At 41.9% G+C, this 27,812-nt stretch overlaps 1 protein-coding gene across 1 annotated transcript in view; it reads right to left on the bottom strand.

The window, feature by feature from the left end:
- Positions 1-27,812, bottom strand: part of papss2b (3'-phosphoadenosine 5'-phosphosulfate synthase 2b) — a 74,280-nt gene that overhangs the window by 7,080 nt on the left and 39,388 nt on the right. Inside the window, exons 6-11 of the mRNA XM_043712392.1 lie at positions 26,130-26,243; positions 23,891-24,002; positions 13,000-13,205; positions 10,791-10,926; positions 8,006-8,274; positions 267-496 (exon numbers count right to left, since the gene is read on the bottom strand). Of these exons, the coding sequence (XP_043568327.1) occupies positions 267-496; positions 8,006-8,274; positions 10,791-10,926; positions 13,000-13,205; positions 23,891-24,002; positions 26,130-26,243 (1,067 nt within the window). The remainder of the gene's footprint in view (positions 1-266; positions 497-8,005; positions 8,275-10,790; positions 10,927-12,999; positions 13,206-23,890; positions 24,003-26,129; positions 26,244-27,812) is intronic.

Below are 27,812 nucleotides of genomic sequence, written 5' to 3'. Positions count from 1 at the left end.
TCCCAACCCCTCTATTCAATGGTCTGACCAATGAAGACAAGCGTGTTAATGATATAGTTATCATTTGGTGGCAAGTGTTATGCTTTGAATGCTTTCTCTTCTTTGTCTGGATTTACTGAGTGTTAGCTGTATTGTTCTTTGGTGGTGACAGAGGATCTTGAGATTGACCAGCAATGGTTGGAACACCAGGGATTCAAAGGCTGATCTGTCACAGTTCCTTAAGTTTGATTTATCAGGTTTGAAGGCTTGTCCTTATAACTTCTTACCTTTCTGTGTCATAGAAGTCCATGCATTTCTTATCCTTATTGTATGCAGCAACTCTGAAGGGTATGATTTCCACAGAGGTTAGCCCTGGCGCCATGCTCAGAACCTTGCCTCCATGTGTTGGCTCGTACAGATCTTTTTTAGTCACAGGATGTGGCATGCCAGCAGGGTCACGGCCAACAATGTAGAAATTGGCTCCAGCAATCATTCGAGACCTGCAGTGCCATTGAACCTGTGAACAAACAGCACAGTTATCAAATAGATGAAGGACAGTGACTGTCAACAAGATCCTAGTGGCAATTATCCAACCAACAAAGTGACCAGCATTTGTGCTAAAGCACTGAGTAGGGAGTGAATTTCCAGGGATCTGTCTCACCCCTCACTTCAATGTAAATGCCATGGTCACAGTTATTTGTGTAGGGGAAGAGTGAGTCTTACTGGGGCCAAACAGTTTACTGTTGTCACTTTTCCATTAGCAATTAGTCTGCTGGAAAAGCAGCACCTGCCAGTCCCACTACTATTGAGGATCTGGCTCTGATATGCACTACAGCAGCATGGGGTTACCTGGGGAGAGGCAGTGAAGGAAGAACAGGCATCATTCTGTTTTGATGTGTGGACTTTGTGTACCTAGCTATCCAGATAGTGATGCTGAACAGCAGTTCTAACTTTAGGCTTATTATTGCTTCGATGAGGAGCTTCCTTCCCACTCTGTGGCATACTTTCACTGAAAATGTAGCCACATCCATTCACAAGAGTAAATCAGAGAGGTGAGGGGAGCCAATCCCCACAGAGTGTATAAAATGTGCCTGTCATACATCCTGCCCCATACCAACAAGAGGAATATCAGGGAACCTATAGAATTGGAAGGCTGGATCTCTGGAGATGAAAGGAGAGAGGCACTGACTGATATTCCTTTCCCATAGCCACAGGCAATGAGCAACATCATGAAATATTCCAACCCTCCTCCCTCTCCTGCATTAAGGAAGGAGGCAGCTCACAGAGAACTGACAAGCTGTAGCAAACCTTGCAGTGCCCCAGTACATCAATGATAAAGTCAGACTGTACAATTAATCCACTGTTAGTGCAGGACAGCAGGGCACTGGAGTTGTATAGATGGGAAACAAATTATGTATTACTATCAATCATATATCATGCTGTTGAATATCATTCTGTCTTGGTACATACTGGGTGAAGAATCAGGATCACACAGGAAGTGACCCACATAAGTAGGTACAGGCAGATTTTGAGAGTTTGTTTTCCTACTAGAAGACCCTGGTCTCCCATGATGCACTACTCCTCAGCAGTAAAGGCTCATAAAATGATCTCTTAAGCCTGTGTTAAGGAGGGCTCAAATGTTCAATTCAAATCTGCAACCATCTTGTCAGTCTTATTTGCAGGTATGTTTGACACTCAATTTGTTAGCTTTTTGTTAAGAGGGCAATTTAAAAACATTCTTTAACAGGCTGTGGGCATCACTGGCTAGGGCAGTATTTATTGCCCAACCATAATTTGCCCTGAGGGTAGTTAAGAGTCGACCACATTGCTGTGGGTCTGGAGTCACGTTTAGGGGACACCAGGCAAGGATGGCAGTTTACTTCACTTTAAAGGACATTAGTGAACCAGGTGGGTTTTCTGACAATTGACAATGAAGTCATGGTCATCATTAGAGCCCTAATTCCAGGATTTTTTTTGTTGGTGGATTCAAGTTCTACTATCTGCCGTGGTGGGATTTGAACCTGGGTCCCCAGAGCATTATCTGGGCCTCTGGATTAACAGTCCAGCAATAAGAGCACTAGACCATCACCAAGTCTCCCCCCTCCCCCCCCCCCCCACTTTGCTCTTTTAAGCTTGCTCTTAGGCTGCAGTTGTGTAGCTTGCTAGCTATCATTAAGTGCTCAGCTAATTCATCTGCTCTAGGAAGGAGCTCACTTTTCAAATGCAAAAAAAGTCTTAGTGATGTGCATAAAACACAGATTACAAACTGAAGGTCCAATTTATGAGTGTGTTGTACGTGCACTAACTATTTGTACCACCATGGGTTGCCCTTATAAGGAGACATTGAACAAAAGTGAACAAAAGCTTAAACTTTTAATTATCCAGTCACATGAGAAACAAATGGTTCCTCCTGGCTGCAGAAAATTATCTGGCTGGTTGTCAGCCAGTGTGGGACCCTTCCTTCACCAAATTTAAATATTTAGATTTGACCCTATATCTTTACATTTTTTTCTGTTCCAGTTACCCTTCTCTGAAAGATATTTCAGAGGCTGCACTGCTTAAATTGAACATTACATCTATAGTTATGAGAAAGAGATAAGTAGGCCAGCAAGAGAAATATTTATATTACAGTCAACTTTCAGTGACCTTGGGCATGGTCCAGTTCACAATAATGTATAGTGTAGCAGGACTGACTGATTGTTACTTTTTATCTTACTCAAAAAGATAATTAAGCCTGTAAGTACCGTAAATCTTCAATCTGTCTCTGCTGCTGTTCAGTTATCCATTTACTCTTTAATTAAGTTGATTGACAGTTTGTAATCTAAAGCATTAGCGATATATTGTTCCTTCTATTGCCTTCCAAAGTCAGAGATCAGCTGAATGTAAGGAAAGAAGAAAGATCTTACATTTATATTGTGTTTCTTATAACCTCAGGATGTCTGAGGATGTTTTCCAACTGTGACGGCAGTGATATGCCCAGCACTCAATAACAAGAGTTGAATTCATATGTTTGCTGTAAATCAGCTAGGAAATGAGCATTGGAGTCAACAGTGTGGCAGTCCTCACTTTCTCCCAGGAAATGAGTATTGCAGATTAAAAAAAAGAGATAGGATGAAGCAGCTTGTAGTCTTGTAATCATCAAGTGGACATGTATTTTTCACTAGCAGGATGCTGCTGTCACGCCTAAAGAATATTCTGCCTTATCACACAAATGATTAACATAGAATATGAATTTCAGTGCTGCTATGATGCCAGGTGTAGCTCACTTGCATATGTAGAAGGTAGATATATTCAAACACAAGGACTTGTCTTTTGCAAGCAAATGGAATTTGTGCCTTTTTTGGGTTAAATAAAAGTATGGAAGACAATAGCTCTCCATGGCAACACATCAACTAATCAGAGCTACTTTTAAATTTGGCTTTCTTGCATAAGTTTTAGGGCAGCACGGTGGCTCAATGGTTAGCACTGCTGCCTCACAGCGCCAGGCAGCTGGACTCCATTCCACCCTCAGGTCACTGACTGTGTGAAGTTTGCACATTCTCCCAGTGTCTGTGTGTGTTTCCTTCGGGTGCTACAGTTTCCTCCCACAGTCCAAAGATGTGCAATTTCAGCGGACTGACCATGCTAAATTGCCCGTAGCGTCCAGCAATGTGTAGGTTAGCCATGGGAAACACAGGGTTACAGGGAAATGGGGGATGGGTTTGACTGGGAAATTCTTCAGATGATTGGTGTAGACTCGATAGGCCGAATGACCTGCTTCCACACTTAGGGATTCGATGAAGAATGCACGACAAAAAGTTTCAATGGTTTGTATCTTTTCTCAGCGATACTCAAGTGTTGCATTTCAAGAATTCACCTGGACATGAAAACGTGTGATCGAGTTCAGAGGGAGATGAGGAAACACTGGATCCACCAAAACATTTGGAGTGAAGACACAAAAAATGCAAAAGCTTTGCCACTTCCAAAACAGATGAAGTAGCCCAGGCATCTCCCTAATACAGCCCAATTAAACTGGTTCCAAAAGTTCTACTGTGGCAAAGTAACATTGAGAACAATGAAATCTAACATTGTTACTTTTCCTTGTTCTAACAGTTTACTGAGAGATGAACTTTTAGAACGCTCTGCCATGTGACAGGGCTAATCAAATCATCATCATTTTGAAATTTGTAGATTACTTTTAACATTCCACCAATGACGTTGATCACGGATTGCTTAAGACAAATAAACGTGTTCATCTCCTCCCCCTGCTTAGATAAAAAGGTGAAACATGATTCATCAGAGACGTCTGCAAATTCACTAGATGCCATTTTCTCGTTCCAGCAGGAGTAGACTGGCAAAGGATCAGTCACTATAATTGCGGGCTTTCACCTTCCAGTGAATAGTAAAACTCTTCATAGTCACTGAATCAGTTCAGTGGGCTTTATTTTTAACAATACATGAGGGGCTGGTTACAGTTAGTAAGTTTGCAGAAGACACCAAAATTGGAGGTGTAGTGGACAGCGAAGGGGGTTACCTCAGATTACAGCAGGATCTGGACCAGATGGGCCAATGGGCTGAGAAGTGGCAGATGGCGTTTAATTCAGATAAATGCGAGGTGTGCATTTTGGGAAAGCAAATCTTAGCAGGACTTATACACTTAATGGTAAGGTCCTAGGGAGTGTTGCTGAACAAACAGACCTTGGAGTGCAGGTTCATAGCTCCTTGAAAGTAGAGTCACAGGTAGATAGGATAGTGAAGAGGCGTTTGATATGTTTACCTTTATTGGTCAGAGTATTGAGTACAGGAGTTGGGAGGTCATGTTGCGGCTGTACAGGACATTGGATTAGTGGTGCTGGAAGAGCACAGTAGTTCAGGCAGCATCCAAGGAGCAGCGAAATCGACGTTTGATGAAGGGTTTTTGCCCGAAACGTCGATTTCGCTGCTCCTTGGATGCTGCCTGAACTGCTGTGCTCTTCCAGCACCACTAATCCAGAATCTGGTTTCCAGCATCTGCAGTCATTGTTTTTACCTCTGTACAGGACATTGGTTTGGACTGTTGGAATATTGTGTGCAATTCTGGTCTCCATCCTATCGGAAAGATGTTGTGAAACTTGAAAGGGTTCAGAAAAGATTTACAAGGATGAGCTGCCAGAGGATGTGGTGGAGGCTGGTACAATTGCAACATTTAGGAGGCATCTGGATGGGTATATGAATAGGAAGGGATTGGAGGGATATGGGCCGGGTGCTGGCGGGTGGGACTAGATTGGGTTGGGATATCTGGTCGGCATGGAAGGGTTTGACCGAAGGGTCTGTTTCCGTGCTGTACATCTCTATGACTATATGACTCGAAATACTAGTGATTAAAATGCTGACTGTGCGCATGTTTCCAAACTGGATTTTCCTGAAGTGAATTCCTAGTTTTCTGTCCAGTAATTTATTTTGGTGGAGAATCATACACTGTAGTTTCTTGACTTTTTTAAAAAAATTAGTAGTTGCTACAAGATAACTCAAGGCTTATAGAGGTTTATAAAGTCCTGAGCGGCATAGATAATGTGACAAGCCATGGTCCTTTTCCGAGGGTATGGGAGATCAAAACTCAGGAGCGTATTTTTAAGAGGAGAAACGTTTGAAAAGGACATAAGGAGCAACTTCTTTACTCAGGGAGTAGTTTGTGTATGGAATGAACTGCCAGAGGAAGTGGTGGATGCAGATACAGTTACAGCACCTGAAAGACATTTGGATAAGTACATGAATAGGAAAGTTTTGGAGGGATATGGACGAGGAACAGGCAAGTGGGACTCGTATAGTTTGGGAACATGGTTGGCATGGACTGGTTAGAGCGAAGGTTCTGTTTCCATGCTGTATGACTCTATGACTCTACTAATATTCTTAGGACCAGCATCCTATTTTCTACCTTTCAGATACTTGTATTTGTACAAAGCTCTGTTGCTTGTATTTTAAACTGCTTCCATTCATTTTTTACTGACCCACACCAACTCCCAAAAACTCCATTTAAAAATTCTTAACCTTTATTACTTCAAGGCCTCAACCTCCATTTCTCAGTAAACTTAGTTCTACATCCCTCTGGGAACTCTCCATTCTTGCAATTTTGGCCCATTGTACATTCTTCACACACAGTTGGTGGTTCTGCCCCAAGTCCTGGGTTCAGGAATGCACTCCCGAAACATTGTTCACTTCTTTCTCCTTATTTAGGACCCTCCTTAAAACCTAACCTCTGACCAAGCTTTTTGTCACTATTCCCACCATCAGTGCTGTGAAGCACCTTGTGAGGTCTATAGTAAAGGTGCCATGTAAATGTTGTTGTAAGTGGCACGTTGTGTTGGGAGTGATTGATTACAGAGCCAAGCCTGCGCTGTGACTGTGATCCAAGTTAGAGTTTACCAGCTCCTCTTCAGTGGGTCAAGCATCTACCTCGAGAGCTCCTCTGGATGTTGAGAATAATCCTGTGCCAGAAAATATGGGCATGCTGGGTACTCTCAGCTAAAGTGGGGCTAATGGGGGACAGATGAGAGAGGCTACATACCTTTGGGCAGAAACGCTCCATGATGAACCACCTCAGCTTTCTGCCTTTATATAGAACCTTTAACATAATAAAACATCCCATGGCAATTCATAGGAGGAGCATTGAACAGAGGGGCTGAGGGGATGGCATGCTAATATGACTCAGCAAGCACTGATGGATGGCTCAAGGGATTTGGTGTGCATTAGGATCAAGACAGGGTAAGTGCCACCATCTTCTCTCTGAGTGCTCACACTCACTCTCCCTCTGCTACTGTACCACCTTGTACCAAGGCTCATGCCCTTCCATGCTCACTACTGCCTGCAACATCTTCCCTCACTCTTTGTCACCCAACTAACAACATCAACTCTGCATTTCCTTGGTGCTGCCTACTTGCTCAGGACATGACCCATCTGCATTAACAGTAATAGCTGTAATACTCATTCCCATTCCACAGAGCACAATAGAGCAGCAAGACTCAAGACGGGCAGTGGGCTGCCCAACATCTTGTCCTCAACCAGCATCCTGACTGTGACTACCCAGAGTTAGGTCTGGACTGGTATCAGAGGGTACCCTTGACTTACTGCTGGGAACCAAAGATGAAGACTGCCCCCTTTCATTTGACTAGAGCTTGCAAACAGCTATGACAAGCTTCCTGGATTTGTGTCTGTGGGAAACAGCACAGCAAAATAGCAGTAACCTTGCAACAGGCCAACATGGCACGGTGTTGTTGCCTTCACTGCTGGTCTTGAGGGGAAGAGGAAGTCCCACTCTCACTTCCACACCGCTCACCCGAAAAGCAGGGTGCTGATTACCCCCCTGTCTACCATGTCAGTGGCAAATGTCAGGAACCATGCATTGTGGCTCCAGATTAACAGTGCTCACCTGGGCTTTTAAAGATAGTGTGGATGCAGGACATACTGGTACATTCTGAGATATCTGCTGAGTTGTGAATTGTTCCAGCAATGTTTGTGATAAGATGGGATGGAAATTAGATGTGAGAAATGGCATAGGGATGGGAAAGGAAATGAATGAGGCCAATTTGGTAAGATACAGTGAAATACCTTGCGAGGACTCATGGTGACCAACTGTCCAATAAGCACAACACAAAAGACAAATAAAAACACAAAATTCACCTCATTATTTCCAGTGCTTGTCATAACTCTTCACACTGCAATAGTGCTCACTTTCATCGATTTCAGTTGATCCTCATAATACCTGTATCTTTATAAATCACATTCCAACTCACCCAAGTGCATTGTGAGCAGAAATGATACCATTTTGGCTTCACATCATAAGGAGCTGGTTAGAAACTTTCAAAGTGGTCAAACCACTTGGTGGAGAGTTGAGGGGTGGGTCACAGAAAAGCTTTAGCAAATGAATTAGCAGAAATGGAATTGCTTCCATTTTTCAGAGGAAAGCAACAAGGAAATTCAAACTATGCTAAATGAGTTAATGTCCAAAGCTCCTTGCAGCTGAGTGGTCATAACTTGCCTGCTTACATCCTGTCTTTGAACTTTGACTTACCTCGGTTGGTCCGGCATACATCATGGGTGATGGGAAGATGGCTACAATGGTTGACTGTGGGTCCAACACCCCCTCTTCCAGAACTGCCGCATGTTGCTTCATGCGCCAGTCCAGTGGCACATCGTCATCTTTGGTCCAGCCGCCAAGCGGGTGCAGCAGCAGCACAGGCCGCTTGTAGCCTCGCTCCAGAAGCCGACGTTTAGTGTCCTGCATCAGTAGAGCATGGCCATTGTGAACAGGGTTACGGAGCTGGAATGCAAAAATGGCATCTGCAACAAAGACAAGAATGGATCACACTTCCATTACCAAGGAACGAATTACTGGCTATTTTATTGCAATTATTTGGCATGACTAATAGATCATGATTTTTTAAATTCATCCTTCTTCAGTTGGTAAGTTATTTTCTTCCCATTTGAAGTGCAATAACTCTATAACATGCATTGATATCGTGCCTTTAAAGTACCAGCTTGCATGCAATTTAATCAAATAAACTTCCAGTTGAGCTGAAAAGTTGAGGTAGATTTCAATCTCATAGACCAAAAGTATAGTCTATTTATTGCTCCCACTACCAGCTGCACTTTGTGGATTCTCCAAACCTAATGACAGAAGCAATCCTCTGAAGCAGACTACATTTACACATCAATGTGAAATCAGTAATGCCATGTTTTTGTACAGAAATACAGGCAAAACAGTTAAATCATTGTGAAAAAGCAACCTCATAAGTTTATCCAAAAAAAATGTGATCTTACTACTTTCAAAATGGTTCCAAATGTCTACTCTGACATTTTGATGCAACTGTTAACTAAAGCTTATGTTAACTAAAGCGAGAAGCAACAAGTAGCAACTTATATTTATAACACCTTTTACTGAGTAAAATGTTTCAAAGGAGCCTTCTATGACTAAACATGAATATGTGTAATAAGAGTCAAATAAGGAATTTTTAAACCAGGTGATCCAAGATCAAAATGGTAGAGTCATAGTCACAGAGACACACAGCACGGAAATAGATCCTTTGGACCAACTCGCCCATGTCAACCATAATCCCAAACTAAACCATTCCCACCTGTCTGTTCTTGGTTAGTATCTCTCCAAACATTTCTTATTCATATACTTACTCAAATGTCTTTTAAACATTGTAACTGGACCCACATCCACCATATCCTCTGGAAATTCATTCCACACATAGAACCACTCTCTGGGTAAAAACACTGCCCCCTCATTTCTTGTATAAATCTTTCTCCTCTCACCTTAAATATGCTCCCTAGTCTTGAAATCCTCACTCTAGGGAAAAGACACCTGCCATTCACCTTATCAATGTCCCTCATGACTTTATAAACCTCTATGAGATCACCCTCAACCTTCTACAGTCCAGTGCAACAAAATCCCAGCCTACCCAGCCTTATAATTCAAAGCTTCCATTCCTGGCTACATTCTGGCAAATCCAGGTTTCATGGATATTTTAAAAGGAAGAATGCCAGTTAGTGAGGTAGGGAGGTGCAGGGAGAGAATTCCCAAGCTTCGGGATATCTAACTGAAGATGCAGCCCCCCCATAGTGGAATGATTAAAATTGGGAGTGGACAGGAGGTTAAAATTAGAAAAGTGCAGATCTCTCAGAGAGTTGTGAGGCTGGAGGAGAATACTGAGATTGTGAGCTGTGAGGTGACAATCAAGATGAGAATAGTGAAATCAAGGCATTGGTTGACTAGGAGCCAATGTAAGCCTGTGAGCACAGAGACAATGCGGAAACAGGACTTGGTGAGAGTTAAGAAGCAGAGTTTGGGATGACCACAAGTTTACAGAGAATGGGATTTGGGAGACCAGGCAGAAGAAAATTAGAATAATCAAATCTGGAGCTAACAGAGACAATGGATTCACAAGAGTTTCAGCAACAGATGAGTAGAAACATAGGGCAAGTCAGTGATGACATGATGTTGGAAGTGGCTGTCTTGTGATATGAGAATGCATTGGGTTTAAGCCAGTTAACTGCCTTAATCTCAGAATGTCGCTGAGCAAAGTGAATGAAGATCGAAATGGGATCCAAACCAGTGGCTGCAGTCTCATCATTGTTTAATTGGAGGAAATTTTCTCCTGGTCTGGTATTGGAAATTCCAGTAGAAGCACACCGGCCTATAACACAGGAAACTATTTGGTCCTCGCTACAGGCTCCTTGCCAGTGCAATTTGAAACTGATCCCATTGCCTTGCCCCCTCCCATATCTTGTATCATCCCCATTTCAAAGACTTAGCCACTTTTGTCTTCAGTGGTGCAACGATCCAACACCGGTAAAAAGCATCTCATACTCCTACATTTCTCCGCATAAAGAAATTTCCCCTCTTTCCAACACTCAGGGAACCCTCATCACTATCAAAATCATTTTAAAACTTCTCCCCAGTCTGCACAATAATAATCTGCAGACAGAGTTTACAGTAAGATTTCATTGCTGGAATCCATTAAAATTCTGTACTTGTTACATGGTTAGTAGAAATATTAAGGAGATTGAAAGAGTGTAGCCTGGACTCAAAACCCCATTTTTGTAGGAGATCTAAGATCCACTATTCAAAAATGGATAAACTAGCTTATCTTTGTTAGCCCTACATGGAATAAGGACCAAAGGCAGAACATGGAAGTGCTGGTTAGGTTAGAGTGATTTATCACAGAAGGGACTGGAGATGGCTGAAGGAGCCAGGCTGGCTTGGCACAGACAATAATGGAGTGAATTCACTCGGTTCCTTCATTAACACTGAGCTAAGGAATGGAAATCTAATAGCAGTACAGAAATTATACCAGCATTCATGTCCTTAAACTTCTGCTTGAGTTCCTGAGGGGTTAGACGATACTGATCCAGGCCATCATTCCATCGAATCCTCTCCAGGACCTGAAGGTCACCTCCAACTAGCCAGTCTCCACTTTCCATCACCATCTGAAATAGGTATTATTGAAGTAACGTTTAGAAATGAGCTTTATTTCAAATAACTTGCCACTAACTCCAGACAGGGATTACCCGGCACTTATCTGTAAAACACAACACTTTAGAAACGGTCTTCTGCCTGACGAACTTTTGTTACCGCAAAAAACAAGACCGTTGGCCAAGACAGTGTAATTTAGAACCCACTGGAATGTTTGGCCAGGTTTAGGGTTAGTGGCATGGCTCATTAAAGCTGCTTACTTGTGTTGCCTAGTTCTCCTAGGCTCAGGTGTGTCCTTGCGATTGGCGTCACAGAGAGGGTCAGCACCTGCCCCTGAATTGGATCCCTCAACACACACTGGCACTCACTGCAGGGGAGTGTCACTGGAGGCTGGCTGCCAACTCTGGCTTGATCTCTGGAGGTTCCACAACTGGGCGACCTTTCTTGGTTCTCACCAGAGACCAACGAATCACCTTCCCCAGTCCCAGTCGCTTTCTCACCTCATCCATTTCCAATATTATTAAAACTAACGATCCCACAATAATGGAGTAACTACAATTGGAGGCGCTCAAGTGGCTGGAACTGAAGAAGTGTGTAGATCTTAGTCACAGAGATAGGGAGGGGTGAGACCACATTATTTTTAACTTCCCTGTTTTTCTCCTGGGTGACTTCCAGCATTGTCTAGGTGAAAGAGCTTACATTCAGGCAGACATTAGGGTCAGGTCCAGGAGGGCTGGAGCCTGGAATTCAGACACTTGCCCTTTCCCATTGAAGCTGAACTCTCAGTAACAAACAGTCCTGCACTCCAGATTGTTTTTTCTCTTTACTCATTCACAGGATGAAGGCATCGCTAGCTATGCTGGTACTTAATGCCCATTCCTAATTGTCCAGAGGGTAGTTCAGAGTCTACCACATTGCTGGAGTCACATGTAGGCCAGACCAGGTAAGGATGGCAGTTTCCTTCCCTGAAGTACATTAGTGAACCAGATGAATTTTTCCAACAATCGACAATGGATTTATGGTCATCATTAGACTCTTAATTCCAGATATTTATTGAATTCAAATTCCATCATCGATCATGAAGGGTTTCAAACCTGGATGCCCAGAATGTTATATGGATCTCTGGATTAACAGTCCTGTGATAATATCATTAGGTCATCACCTCCCTCAAAACACTTCTATAATATCGAAATGAAAGACCATCAGATAGAAATGGCCATGCATATAGCGGAAGGAGCCTATACAAGTCTGGAAAGGAACCAAACACTTTCTATATCATTAGCTTATTCAAAGTCACTAAATCTTTACGTTTTAACACATTCTATACCCAGTAGAGATACAGTTAGGTGTTAGCGTGAGGGTTAGGGGTTAGTGAAAGTTCAGGGGTTTAGGGGTCACAGTGTGATGTTTAGAGTCAGTGTGAGGTTATGGGTTTAGGGTCAGTGTGAGGCTATGAGTTTAGGGCCAGTGTGAGGTTATGGGTTTAGGGCCAGTGTGAGGCTATGAGTTTAGGGCCAGTGTGAGGTTATGGGTTCAGGTCAGTGTGATGTTCAAAATTAGTCTCTGGGCAGGGCCCTCTCCCGTGCGTTGTACATGATCTAGAGGTGACCTTCCAAAACCCGGTCTCACTCCTCCCTATTTCTGTGACTAAAATCTACATATTCATTCAGTTCCAGCCTCCAAGTTTGGTTGCTCCACTGTTGGCAGCCATGCAGTCAACTACAAGTCTCTGTATTTTTCCTTAAAACCTTCGTGAGTGAGCTTCGTCATGTGTTGCAATCTCCTGATGTGAGTTGGTGCCAAATTGTGACATTGTTCCTCCGAAGTGCCTTGGGATATTTTGTAATGTTAAAGCTGCTGTAAGAATGCAAATTTCTGCTGTTTAAGTTTGGGGGCAGAATGATGTTATAGGTTAGCATGATGTTTACAGGTCAGAGCTCTGTACAAGCGGGGGTTCGCTGTGGAGGTTGGATCAAGGTGAGGTTAGAAGTTCAGTGTCAGGGTGAAGTTAAGTGTTGCTAGCTTGTTCCCCAAATCAGGTAGCGACTTAACAACCAATGACCCACACAACCGGCAGCATCACATACCTTAATGTAGGGATGTTTCTCGCAGGTTGTTCCCCATTGTCGTGCACAGCGTTCCTCTTTTCTGTGTGGATAAAATTCTGGGTTTTGAAGTATGGCCACTCTCCGTCCTGAGTAGACGAGGGAAAAGGCTGAGCAGCACGCCAAACGCTCCTTGTCTTCTGTGCTTACCGGCAGGACGATTGGAATAGTCAGATTGATAACTCCACCTACGGACAACATGCTCAGTTACCCTTCAGGTAGAATCTTTTACCGCAAAACAACAGCTCCAACTATCACTATTTTAGTGATACAGAAATGTCATTATCCCTCAAGCCTGCAATTACTTGACGGCTGATCTGTCTCTTAGCCCGATTTACCCATCGTCACTCCATTCTGCTCCATAGACTTACCCAGTCACCTAAACTCCACAATTTACAGGCTGCTGGGGATGGAATTCCTGAATTAATACTATTCCGTGTGAATAAGCACCTCCTAATTTTCCGCCAAAGTGCCCTTGGTCTAATTTTAAGACTAAACTCACCTCCCCTCACCCCCAATGCTGTTTGTGATACTCTTGCCAGGGGAGCTAGGGTGGATTGACTGAAACTATCAAAATTTTTAAACATTTTGGTCAGATCATCCCCATTCTTCTGTACTCCCGGAGATACCAACCAGATTGTGTAACATGTTCTTATACTTGCATCCTGAGGCTGACCAAGAGTCAGGCATAATAAATTATGCATCATTTAATCTTGAATAATTGGGAATGAATATCTTCTGTTCTAATGCAATGGTACAGTTCACTTTCAGCCACAGGAGGCCAGATGTTAAATCTGGTGGGAGTCATGCAGTTGGGAAACCGTGGAGTCCATTGTGATGTGACGTATGGGAGAGAACTCCCACCTGAACTGGCAGAAAGCATTAGCTGATAACGTATCCCATCTGTTCCTGTAGTCTTGTAGCAAACTGTCATTTTATCCAGTGAGCAGGCAAATCTCCAGACAACAATGTGGGGGCCTCATTTAAAAACGTAAACAATTTTCTGACATTTTTCTTGGATCTTGACTGGATTTTAAATATTTATTCAAGTTTTTTTCGTAAATCCACATAACTTTTATGACTTTTTGTTACTTTGAAGACTGTTTGAATCACATCAAAGCTGGTCTAACATTACAAATGACAGTGCAAACACAATTTTGTGCAATCTAACACATTCAATTCCTTCTCCTGATCATTCTTTTCCACATAAATGTTCATATCATTACAGTCATATAATTTTGCTGTGCAACAAAAGGGTTAAAACTTGACTTAAGCTAGTTCACAGATTTTGAAAACAAATTAGTCTAATACAAGAGTGAGATTTTAAATCATTTAAAACAAATTCAATTATTATTTGACTCTTAAAATGTCAGTTGTGGCCCACTTGACATGTTGGCACATTGGACGGTATGAAGCAGTCTTCCTTCCATCTTGTTATGTTAACATGTGACAATGTTCAAATTGTATCTTTTGCAACTTCTCCCAATTTCACACATCATAAATGATCTGTTGGCCCATTTGACCGACATACTGGTCAGTTAGCTCAGTTGGCTAGAAGCTGATTTGCAATGTAATGCAATACCAACAGATGGGTTCATTCCCACACTGGGTGAGGTTACCATGAAGGATTCTCCTTCTGAACTCATCCCCTCACTTGGGTTGTGCTGATCCTCAGGTTAAATTACCACCAGTTGTCTCTCTCTAATGAAAGAGCAGGACTATGGTGACATTTTTTTTTATTCTTGCCATTACACTGATCAATCACATTATCTTGGGAATTTCAAAGAATCAATAATTTTTTTTCCATTAATTCATAGATGTGACCATTGCTGACCAGTTTTTTCTGACCATCTCTGATTGCTCTTGGGAGGATATCAGCAAGCTAATGTCTTGATCTATTGCAGACCATGGGGTTCAGATGGAATCTTATAATGTCTGAGTGATGACGAATGTATAGGAGAACCCAGTGACAAGTGCAGTGAGAAGCAACTTGATATCAAGATCACCTTGTTGCATATTTTACTCTTTTCTCAAGTAATTTGGCAAGGTTTTCATTAGAGGGGGGGGTGGGATGTCAATTAACAGTCATTAAAACTTGTTAAACACCTTGTTACGACAGCCCACCTCTTCAATATCCAGTCTCTCATCTGACCGAAATCACCAAACAAGCTCGATGCTGGGGCAACTTGAGAAGGAAACCAGCGCAGGTAACTGGTAGACTCAGCTTACTGCTTGCTCCAAACAACCAACATGGTGGAAACTGGGCACCAACATGGGCACCAGCCACTGCATCCCACTTCTATGAAGATTAGCATCTGATCTGTGCCAGCTTGTAAGAACCCTCAAGACACATCTCTGATCCACTTACAGAAAGCTTGTGCACTTCAATGGTGTACCCACAACTCTCATTGCCATGCTGGGGCAAGGACACTGTGTGCTCAGGGACCACCCCCACCCCCAGCTTAGGGACTTTACCAGGCTTTATCTCCAGACTCTTCACTCACGGTCGGAACTTTCACTCACTCCGAGCCTACCTGCCTCACTTTGCCCCCTCTGCTGGAGATTCCAGGCTCGCAGGGCTGTGTCCTGGAGGGCCATTGAGTACAAACACAAAGCCAGAAGCCTGACATGGTTGTCAGTCATATCCAGGCAGATAGCCTTTGCTCAGGGGTTCCTGACACACTAAGTCAAGAGTAGCATCCAATACCAGTTCAGGCACTACTTGGAGTGGTCAGAGTCAGGATGTTCTCTTCATGAGGGGACCAATGATTTGCAGCATACCACCCAATTTTCATCTTTAATTTATAAGATAGAGAAAGAAAACCCAATAGGCCGCATGGTGACCAACCTTCCAAAAAACCCGATGCAACTTGGACTTAGCCAAACGTTTCAGCCCCGTAGGGAGGTGTTTTACAAATTTGATCCAATGATAACTAAGAAACAATGATATGGGTTTAAGTCAGGATGGTGTATGATTTGAAAAGGAACATGCAGTTACTGACACTGCAGGTTGCAGAAGGGGTTTTGGAAGGTGCTGTCAAAAGAGTGTTGCGAAGTTTTGGAGTGTATGTTGTACACAGTACAGCCCGCCATCATTATGTGCTGGGGTGAAGACACTGAATGTTTAAGCTGATGCCTAGTAGGCAGGCTACTTAGTCTTGGATGGTGTTGGAAGTTCACAAGATTTGTTGGAGTTACGCTTATCCAGGCAAGTGGAGAGTATTTCATTTCACCCCTCATTTGTACCTTGTAGGCAGACTTTTGGGAATCAGGAGTTGTGTTACTCTCTGCAGAACTCCCAGTCTGAGACTGCAACCAGCTGAGAGAGAGTTTCCCTCATTCCCACTAACTTCAATTTGGCAAGGACTTTGTGATGCCTGGTTAAGATGCACCTTGATTTCAAGTTATCCACTCTCACTTCGTCTCTGGAGTTCAGCTCTTGTGCCCATGTTTGGACCAAGGCTGTAAATAGATCAATATCTGAATGAATGGTCATACTAGGAACAAACTGAGCATTGGTCTGCAGGTTATCCTGAGTAAGGAAACATTGTTTAAGTTTGATGGGGCAGCCTGTTTGGAAAAGGAACACTTGGATAATTTCAAATTGCCAGGAAAGTGCTTGTATTGAAGCAGGACTGAATAGCTTAGCTAGGGAGCAGCAAGTTGCAAAGCACAAGCCTTCAGTAACATTGCTGGAATAATGATCAGGAGCCCATAGCCTTTTTAGTATATAGTGCCTGTAGCCAGTCCTTGATATCACAAAGAGTGAATTGGCTGCACTCTAGGATCTGTAGTACTGGACCTGAGGAGAAAACAAATGTGGATCTTTATTTCTAGCTTTCAGCCTTGTCTTTTGCAAGGTGCGGGCGAGCCTGCCCCTGGAACACTATGAGCAGTGTGGTCCTCTTATTTAAGGAAAGATATCAGTTCATTGGAGGTAGTTCAGAGAAGGTGCACCAGGATATCCCCATCTGGAGGGGCTGTCTTTTCAGTTAAGGTTAAACAAGTTGGGAGTTGAAACTTTATTGCTGGAACAGCACAGCAGGTCAGGCAGCATCCAGGGAACAGGAGATTCGACGTTTCGGGCACAGGCCCTTCTTCAGGAATGGTTCCTGAAGAAGGGCCTGTGCCCGAAACGTCGAATCTCCTGTTCCCTGGATGCTGCCTGACCTGCTGTGCTGTTCCAGCAATAAAGTTTCAACTTTGATCTCCAGCATCTGCAGACCTCACTTTCTCCCTAAACAAGTTGGGACTCTACTCACTGGAATTTAGATGATCTCAGTGAAGCATATAGGATTCCTAAGGAGCTTGACTGGGTTCCCCCTCAGGGAAGAGTCTAGGGCCAGATGGTATACTCTCAGATTAAAGGGGTGCCAATTTCTTCTCTGAGTTTTGACTGCCTTTATAATCCTTGCCGCAGAGTGCTGCGGTGGTTGTGTCTTTGTGTATACTTAAGGCTGAGAGAGATAGATTTGTGATCAGTTGGGAATGGAGGGTTATATGAAAAGGGCTGTAATGAGGACGTGAGGAATCAACGATGATCCTATTGGATGGTGGAGCAGGCTTGAGGGTCTGAAAGGCCTACTCCTGTTCCTATTCCTTATGGTACAAGCAGCCTGGGAGAATAATTATAGAGATATTTTTTTAAAAATCATGTGCCTATGTTAGCCATTTTCAATGTTCATCTGGCTGTGTGGGACTGTTAGAGACAGCAGCTTCTGCGATGGAAGTCAGTTGTCATACATTCAATCACAGCTAGCAAATTGATTTTACTGCTAGAACTCATGAAAGTGATTGCTATGATTCCAGCTTGTATTTACCACATTGTCATTGGAAAAGCCGGCAGCAGAGTTAAACTTTACTGTCTGGAATTCTGTCTCTAAACCCTTTGCAAACCTGCACCTATTAAAAAATAAAAGTCTCAAAATCACTTCCTCAGCCAGGGTTTGGGTCATTGTTCACCTCCCTGACTAAGAGGATCAGGAAGGGAGAAATTATTTTTCTTATTTAAAACTCAGTTGGTTCACTGATGCCCTGTCCAATCAAGCTTACATATTGTGCCAATCCAAAATTACATGGTTGATCCTTAAAGCTCTCTGAAGTATCTATTCAGACTCTCAGTTGTAAATTCATTCAAAAGACCCACCAGCAACTTAACAGTGGCAATGACTGCAGTCAGAGATGTTGCCAAAGAAAAAAGTCACTGCACTAGTCATTTGGGGCGAGGAAGTCAAATGCTACCAATCCCAAGTTTCCTGTTGCCTGCCACTTCAACAGCCCACCGTGTTCCCTGGCCAACAATTCTGTCCAAGTCTTGCTGCAGTGCTCCAGTGAGGCTCATTGCAAGCTGGAAGAACAGCACCTCATTTTCTACTTGCAGACCCTGCAGCCTTCAGGACTCAATATCAAGTTCAGTAATTTTAGAAACTGAACACCACCTTCCATGTATTTTACCCACTCCACACCCAGGTCCTATCAATGACATGGGCTGTTTTTAGCACAGCCAAACCATTTCACCCACTCATTGTCCCCATGAGCAGTTTTATATCAACCATCCCTCCAACTGCCTAACTTTCTTTCTCTCTCTCAGGGCTCCTTCTCTACCCATGAGCTCACTTCCTTAGCCATGCCTTCTCCCACTCCAACACCTGTCATCAGCGTAAATACCGCCTTTCTCTAGCTACTATCAGTTCTGAAGAAAGGTCACTGGACTAGATATGTTTAATCTGCTTTCTCTCCACAGATGTTGCCAGACCTGCTGAGTTTCTCCAGTATTTTATTTTCTTTCAAATCTTCAACGTATACAATTCTTTATTTAATTTTTGTAAGTAATGTCTCTTCTTAAATAATAATTCCATGAAGACATCTTCACTATTTCGTGAAGGGAAATGCCTTTGGTTTAAAAAAGATTTGTTATTGTCTTGACAGCTGGCAACAGTACATTGGCAACTTGGTGAAATATGTGATCCATATAAGAAGATTGGCTCAAAGAAGAAAGGGCTGGGAAGCTATAAAATATCAATCATTGAACACCCAAAAACTAATTAGTTATATTTGAAGCATGTTATTTGGCAGATGTGGCAACCAAATTAGCATGTAACAAAATCATTTATAAAAAAAAAGATTTCTCTGTACATTTTGACACTTTTTAAATTCCTATCTGACTAAATTAGAGCTAGTTGTTTGCAGTTGTGACTAATCCTTAATTTTTCTGTCATTGCAATTTATGTATCTATGCCATTATGCTTTACCCAATATTTGGAATTCTTTATTTTGAATTTTTTAACTGCCAACTTTTCAAAAGTGTGCTTTGCCCGATAATGAATTATTGCTTTTAGTTCAACACACATCCCAGCTTATTTTATTTCTGAAAGATTAGGTTTTCATGGATGAAAGTTACAGTTTGTACTTTCTTTCACAATTGAGTATATGCTTTGTTCTTGAAAACCATTTGTTTAAACTTTATCACTGATTTCAAGCTAACCACGACTTTATATTTCACTAATAATAATGAGTTTGTAGATACAAAAAAAAATCATCTTTAAAAAGTTAGAAATAATGACTGAGAAAAATCTCTTTATTTTGGTTAAACGTATTATGGCAAATGTATCATACTGTGACTTATGCTATAACTTCCAGTCAGTTTCTAATCAGAAAGTCAGGTAGTCACACAACTAAGGAAGGCCACTGGAATCTCTGCGTAGGCTTGGTTGGGACCTGGGGACAGGAGAGAAGGGTTTGGAGGAAACCCCAGAGATTTTCTCATGTGTTCCCCTGATCTGCTGAACCTCCCTTTTTGTCCCCTTCCAAACTAATGTGTCATGCATTGAGTTACTAATCATTCAAAACCAGCTCCACTGAGCAGACGTCATTATTGGCCCAATACCAAACAACTGTTCCACTTGGAGCTTGGTCACAGCAGGAGACTCCAGAAGGGCAGGGAAATACTTTACAGATGTCTTCCAAACATCACTGAAAGATCAAGCACACTTGCCGACTCATGGAAGTCTCTGGCTTTTGACTGATCAATATGAAGCAGATACATTTGGGAAGGCTCCAACTTATAGACAGACTGGGTAGAGGCAAAGTAAGGCATCAGTATGAGTGCACAAACCTATGAACAACCAATAAGAGGTAGGAGCAGCAACACACAATTCAGCCCATTGACTCCACTCTGCCATTCAATGAGATAATGGCTGATCTGATCATCCTCCCCTCCACTTTCTTGTTTTTTTCCCTGTCACCCTTGGTACCCTTACTTTAAAAATCTGTCTATTTCAGGCTTAAATATACTTAATGACTCAGCTTCTACATTCTCTGCACTAAAGAATGACAAAGATTGACAAACTTCAGAGAAGAAATATTTCTTTTCCTCTTTCTTAAAAGTGTGACCACTTATTCTGAGATTATGCCCTCTGGTCTTAGACTCTCTAACAAGTGGAAACAAACAGTCTGCATTCACCCTGTTAAGCCCCCACAGAATCTTGTATTTTTCAAAGAGATTCATTCTCATTCTTCTAAATTCCATTGAGTACATGCCTAACTTACTCAACCTCTCCTCATAAGGCAGCCTATCCATACTTGGGATCAAACTACTAAACCTCTCTGGACCGCTTCCATAACCAATATATTTTTCCTTAGGTAAAGGGACCAAAACTGATCACAGTATTCCAGCTGTGGTGCCTTGTAAAGTTTTGGGAAGACTTCTTAGCCAATGAACTTGTATACTAGCTTTTTGTGACATACATGGGGAATCCCAAATCCCTCTGTGCTATAGGTTTCTGCAGTCTCTCTCTATTTAAACAATATTCAGCTCCACTATTCTTCCTGCCAAAATGCATAGCCCCATGTGTTCCCACATTATATTCCTTCTGGCAAGTTTTCGCCCACTCACTTACACTGTCTATATCCCTGTTCCATCCTCAGCTCTTGCATTCCTACCGTTTTTTTGTGTCATCCATAAACTTGGCTATAGTACATTCACATTCCTCATCCAAGCCATCAGTATTCGTTGTTGCCCCAGCAGTATTTCCTGTGGCACGTCACTAGCTACAAGCTGCCATCCTGAAAATGCCCCCTTTATCCTAACTCTCTGTCTTTTACTAGCTAACCAATCTTTATCCATGTCAATATACCACCTTAAACACCACAGGCTCTCAGTTTATTAAGTAGTTTAATATGCGGTACATTTTGAAACACGTTTTGGAAATCCAAATATATTACATTCACTGCTTTCCCCTTATCTATCCAATCCACCTATCTCTTTGCGCATCACCTGCTCTGCATGGGGGAGAGCCTGCAGGTTGTGCTGAGAAGCCATCAAATGGAGCTGACGAAGCAAGTGATTCATAATCCTGAGGGATTGCTGAGGAAAGAGAATTCAAATGAGGGTTCTTCACCCAGGCAGTAATGAGAATGAGGAACTTGCTATTGTATGCAATAGTTGATGGAATAGTATTGACATTATTTAAGGAAAAGATTAACACAGAGAGGGAAAAGTAAAGTTTTGCTGATTGGGTTAAATGAAGAGAAATTGTAGGTTGCTGAGGTGCAGCATTAATACCATCAAGGAAATTATGGGCCAAATGGCCTACCTCCGTGCCATCTATTTTGTGTAATTTGATGTATAACTTGTTGAAGATGATACCATTATCTCACAGTGCTGCTTCCTCATTTATATAACCCACCTCAGCAACAGCAAAAGCTGGCAATCAAAAGTTGCATTGATAATTTTATTCTGCAATATTTCATCTTCTGTGGTGAGTGCAGAAAGGCCAGCAATGGGAAAAAAAACTGTTTGAGACATTGTAATGTACAGGTAATATAATTGGGGGCAAGTGTGATGGGGAGCATAGTTACATTGCTGATTGTTATGTGCTAACTAAATACCTTTACAGCTTGCTCTCAGTATTTCCTGCTGAACAGTGCGACGCATCCACTCTTTGCTAATCTCCCACAGAATGACAATAATTTACTAAGCTCTTGCCTTGTGATATCCATGTACTACACAATCTCTTTGCTCTGTTGTCACTCAAATTAATTTCCTGTCTTCACAAGCCATACAAATGGAGTTACCAGCTCTGCTTGGTTTCATCACGTGACCTTCCCTCCAGTGAAAGTCTTTTCTCCATCCAACAAGAGTTTTACACTGCATTGAGTTGGATAAGGAAATTGAATTCTAGTGTTCATAATATAGGAGGCCATTCCACCCAATACAACAGCTGTATTTCTTCAACTTAAATCATTTATTCTCATCTTAATTCCAGCCCTTTCCACATATCCATTTATTTTTCCATAGTTTCAAATATGTATTCAATTCTCTTGCACAGTAGCGTAGCCTGTGTTAAAGTGTGAATTCTAGATTAGACTCTTTTAATCTGCTTCTTCTGTTCTTTATTATAACTCTGAGTACACAGCTTTAGTTTTTGATGTACCAGCCAATGGAAACAACCTCTACCCTCTCAAAACCTTTCATAAATTCATAAACTGCTATTAGGCTATTTCTGCTCTGTTACAGCAAACAGTTACAATTTTCCATAACTATATTTTCAAACAGTTGTACTCTTTTCAAGTTCATCTTTGTTGCATCTATTCCATGGGTTTAATAGTCTTTCAATAATGTTGTGTCCAGAAACTCAGACAATAAACCTGGAGGCTAACCATTGACTTGTACAAAGCCAATGTGTCTTTCTTGTCTGTTATACTAACTGCTCCCACATATGAAACCTAGAAAATCTTTGTGCTTTGTGAATGTTTTTGTCAGTCTTGGTTTAGATCATTAGATTTTCCCATCTGCTCCCTAGTTCTCCACTTTAGTATGAGTCATAGATGTCAGCTGTGGCTCACAGGCTCTCGCATTGGCCTTAGAAGTTTGCATTGTAAAGTTCTACACCAGAAAAATGAAAACTGTAACATTCTAAAGCTGTTCTGGGGGACTGCTGCACTGCTAGAGGTCCATTCTTTCAGGTGAGATGTTTAACCAAGATTTAAACTCCCTCCTGGATGATTGTAAATGATTCCATGGCAACATATCAGCAGTACAGCAATGGAATTATCTCATTTTCCTGGCCAATATTAATTGCTCAACCAACTCCATTAAAGATACTTTTCCTTTACTATTTGTGCAACATTGTGTGCAAGTGAACTGGAATATTGTCTACATAACAGCAACAATTACATTTTTAAAATACTTCACCGGTAATGAATTGACTTAGGATGTCCTGAGATCATGACAAATGCTATATGCATCCTTCTTTCTTTTACCATTTAGGATGTTATCTTTTCCAGCATTCAGTGTGTTTTTATGCATCTAATACTTCGCTCCCAACTCCCACTGAGCAATGTGTTCTGGTCCTCTTTCTCATAGTTTACCACCATCCCCAACTTGATGCCATTTCCGCACTCGGCAATGTCATTCCTATTGTGTCTTTGGGAAAATCATTCATAGAAATAGAAAGTTAAGCCGTCACAGCACTGATCCCTTGAGAGGCATCAGAAGTTAAATCAAAACCACAGACAAATCCACTGTCAGTTTTCAGATTGTTTGATAATCTTGATTCATGCAGTTAAGTTCTCCAACAGCATGAGTCTTCATCTCTGCAACAGTGGCTTGTTAAACACCTGCTAATTCTTCACTTCAAGAACCAATGGTGCAGGGAGGAACTGATCAGACACTCTTCTTCTTGCAAAGATCATTGTGCAATGAAATCTGTGAGCTTGACTGCTGATCTATAGCCCCAACTTAATTTTTCTTTCAATAGCCTTTCAACATTGGTAAATAAAAACGCAAAAGAATTCTCGGAAAACTTCAAATAGTATGGAAGTTGACTGTAGCAGTATACTGGCAGTTACAGTGGCATTCAGCAATTCTTACCATCTAACAGAGTCCCAAAGTGCAGAACCTGTAGGAATTCTCTTTCCCTCATGAAGCCTGATAAGGGAGTGGCCCAACCTTCAGACAAGACCTGCACCCACTGGAGATCCAACTGTAGACAAAGCAAACTATTGAGTGAATCCAATGTGCAATTAGCTCACTGTATTTACAACAAATATTAACATAATGATTTCAATTTCTTCTAGTCATATGTATTCAGAGGTAGATTTAGTACCAGAATTTATCACAATATCTAAATTAAGTTTTAAATAATGAAATTCATTAACTTTCATTTGAATAACATTATGTCTTCTGCCTCCTTTTTCAGTGCTTTTTGGTTGATGGTAATGTGAACACAGCCCGAAATTTACTTGTCCTATGACACTAGTTCATACGGTGACCTGCATTTTTTCAACTTCTAATTAGATTTAATTGGATATGGATACAGGGTTGAACACTTCATTGCAAATTCTGCTAACGTTAAAATAATTTGGGGTGATACAGTGGCTCTGTGGTTAGCACTGCTGCCTTACAGTGCCAGGGAGCTGAGTTCAATTCCTGCCTTGGGCGACTGTGTGGAGTTTGCACATGCTCCCTGTGTCTGCGTGGGTTAGGGGTAAATATAGGGTGGGGGAGTGGGTCGCTCTTTAGAGGGTCAGTGTGAACTTTTTGGGCAAAAGGGCCTGTTTCCACACTGTAGGGAATCTAATCTAATTACCTATTGAATAAAGGGGCTTACTTTGATTGGATTGTGTGAATAGTTAACTACTATTACTTGTTAATTGTTATGATTCGGAGATGCCGGTGTTGGACTGGGGTGTACAAAGTTAAAAATCACACAACACCAGGTTATAGTCCAACAGGTTTAATTGGAAGCACTAGATTTTTAACTTTGTTAATTGTTGTTTGTTTCATCAGTTAATTGGCTAATTCAGTGGTGAATTTTTCAATAAAGAAGGGCTCGTTTTCTCCAGTAATGGGAAGTAATTCAAGAAAGGGAGAGAGTAGACTGCAATTTGCCCTGAAGAATGAAATGCAAAAAAAAGTTGCGGAAGGGTGGCACGGTGGCACAGTGGTTAGCGCTGCTGCCTCACAGCGCCAGAGATCTGGGTTCAATTCTCACCTCAGGCAACTGACTGTGTGGAGTTTGCACATTCTCCCCGTGTCTGCGTGGGTTTCCTCCGGGTGCTCCGGTTTCCTCCCACAGTCCAAAAATGTGCAGGTTAGGTGAATTGGTCATGCTAAATTGCCCATAGTGTTAGGTGAAGGGGTAAATGTTGTGGAATGGGTCTGGGTGGGTTGCGCTTCGGTGGGTCGGTGTGGGTTTGTTGGGCCGAAGGGCCATTTTCCACACTCAATTAATCTAATCTAATCTAATCTTTAAAAAAAAAAGGCAGATTGTCTCCTGTTTCAGTAAATGGATGACTGAGATATAACAATAGTGGGCGGCACGGTGGCACAGTGGTTAGCACTGCTGCCTCACAGCGCCAGAGACCTGGGTTCAATTCCCGCCTCAGGCGACTGACTGTGTGGAGTTTGCACGTTCTCCCCGTGTCTGCGTGGGTTTCCTCCGGGTGCTCCGGTTTCCTCCCACAGTCCAAAGATGTGCAGGTCAGGTGAATTGGCCATGCTAAATTGCCCGTAGTGTTAGGTAAGGGGTAAATGTAGGGGTATGGGTGGGTTGCGCTTCGGCGGGGCGGTGTGGACCTGTTGGGCCGAAGGGCCTGTTTCCACACTGTATGTAATCTAATCTAATCTAATATTCCTCATAAAACTGAAGCCCCCTTGTTTTCTACAAAATGCCTGTTTTAAACTTCATTGCTCTGGTCTATAATGGTCTGATACTTGTACATGCCATAATGGTAACCACAATCTTAGGCCTTTCAAAATACTTCAAACATGCAGATAGTGACACAGTTAAATCACACAGTTATAGATATAGACTGATAGGAGAGAGTTGGTAGAAAGCAATATGGCTTCTTCCTGTTGCACAATATTAACAGTTACCATGCAGGTATCGGACATCAGTAAATGTTCAATCACTTTTTGTGAAAAATTCTTTGCATTTTGATCACATGCAGGCAGATGGGATTAGTTTAGAATGACATCATGGTCAGCACAGACATGGTGGCTCATTCCTGTGCTACACTGTTCTGTGTTCTAATATACACCTGCTTTTTGTTTAACTGCATTGTTAGGTAAGAGAACAATGATAAGGGTGGAATAAAGCAAAAGGTACCTGTGTTATCTGCAATGTGGGCAGAACTTGGGCAGCAGCACATGCCAAGTCCAGCTTGTTTTCAAAGACAAAGAGTTCCTTCACTTCTTCATTTGCAGCTGGAGGTACAATGCCCTTTGAGTAACAATAAATACATTAGCTCTATACTCTGCTGGCTTGCCTCCTAGAAACTATGAATGTAACACATAATTAATTTTCATTTCAGAATGGGTTCCAGAGTGAGTCCATCTAATTAAAAACAGAAACTGCTGGAAAAGCTGAGCAGACCTGTGCAGAGAATCAGAGTTAACATTTCAGGTCCAGTGATCCTTCCTCAGAACCATTCTGAAAAAGGGTCACTGGACTCAAAATGTTAACTCTGATTTCTCCCCATAGATGCTGCCAGACCTGCTGAGACTTTCCAGCAGTTTCTGTTTCATGTTTTTATACTTCCAGCATTTGCAATTTGTTTGTTTTTTTTTTAAATCAGTCCATCTCATGTTGTTCATTAAACTGTTCACAGTTTAACAATCAGAACGAATAACTAGTGTATGGGTCCAAACTAACATCACTACAGTGGCCTCTGCTGTCCCAGAATTTATATAAACAAAAATTCTAGCTTCTAGCTCAAAATCCAAACTGCACTCTCATGGCTCAAGGCCACAATCACAGCATCTCATCCATAGCAGGGAGTTCTAGATATTCCTCACTGCTTACAGATACCTGAACTCTTTCTCTCCACTGATGCGTATGAACTGTCCTCTTCCCCATTCACTCTCTAACTACTTTCACTTCATGTTTGTTATAAAATGAATTGGTTCTTTTTAGAACTGGAAGTGAAGACCTTTTACCTATTCATGAGTAACTACCAGAAAACTATCGTTTACATTCCTGGGCTCCGTCCTGCATGCAGATTGATTTTGAAATGCAGCAGTCCAAATGAGTTCCCCATTCTTTGATATCTGAGTTGAGAAATCTGCAAGGCCTTTCACTACTACTAATTACTAGAAACCTATTTTCACTAATTCACTAGTTGGGATTTCTATATTTTTAACTAGGGCCTGAGTTATTTGCTCACCATGAAAGCTTGATGCCGAAATAAGGCACTTCAAAATCATCCTGCAAGGTAATGGCTACCTTGGTCTGATTATTTCTGGCTTATATTGTACAAACCCATGATGAGTCTAAGGCTGTCAGTTTCAATCCTAAATAGTGTCCCATCTATCCTTCCAGGGCAATCTGAGGTAATGTATCTCAGAAAGGTTGAGCAAATTGTGACATACACAGCAGCAACACAGGTAGTGTTTGCCACTAACTGCTGTTGCTGCTGTCAAGCCAAATAAATGTTCTGCCTATAGCCTACATGAGTAATGTGGTACATGAAGGAGTGTCATGATTCTGCAATTGGAAAGCATCTGCCAAACAATCCCAGGTGTGCTAAGAATTACACTGACAACCAATTTATGAACGACAGTTGGACTGACAATCCTGCACACTTCTGCGGATTGAAATCTAAGCACATATTAATGCACAAAACCCTGTACAGAAAAACAAATGTACACGCATTGGACCTGCTTCACCTTAACACAATAAGTAATAGCTATTCTTTGATTCAGTCCTAAGGGCAATTCTTTGATTGGTCACAGCCAATCTGCCAACTTTAAACATGAACAAAGTTCAGCGTTTAACTGTCAATCATCATTT

Source organism: Chiloscyllium plagiosum, chromosome 22, assembly GCF_004010195.1.
Source record: "Chiloscyllium plagiosum isolate BGI_BamShark_2017 chromosome 22, ASM401019v2, whole genome shotgun sequence".
Taxonomy (NCBI): domain Eukaryota; kingdom Metazoa; phylum Chordata; class Chondrichthyes; order Orectolobiformes; family Hemiscylliidae; genus Chiloscyllium; species Chiloscyllium plagiosum.
This window is presented reverse-complemented; position numbering and strand designations above follow the sequence as displayed.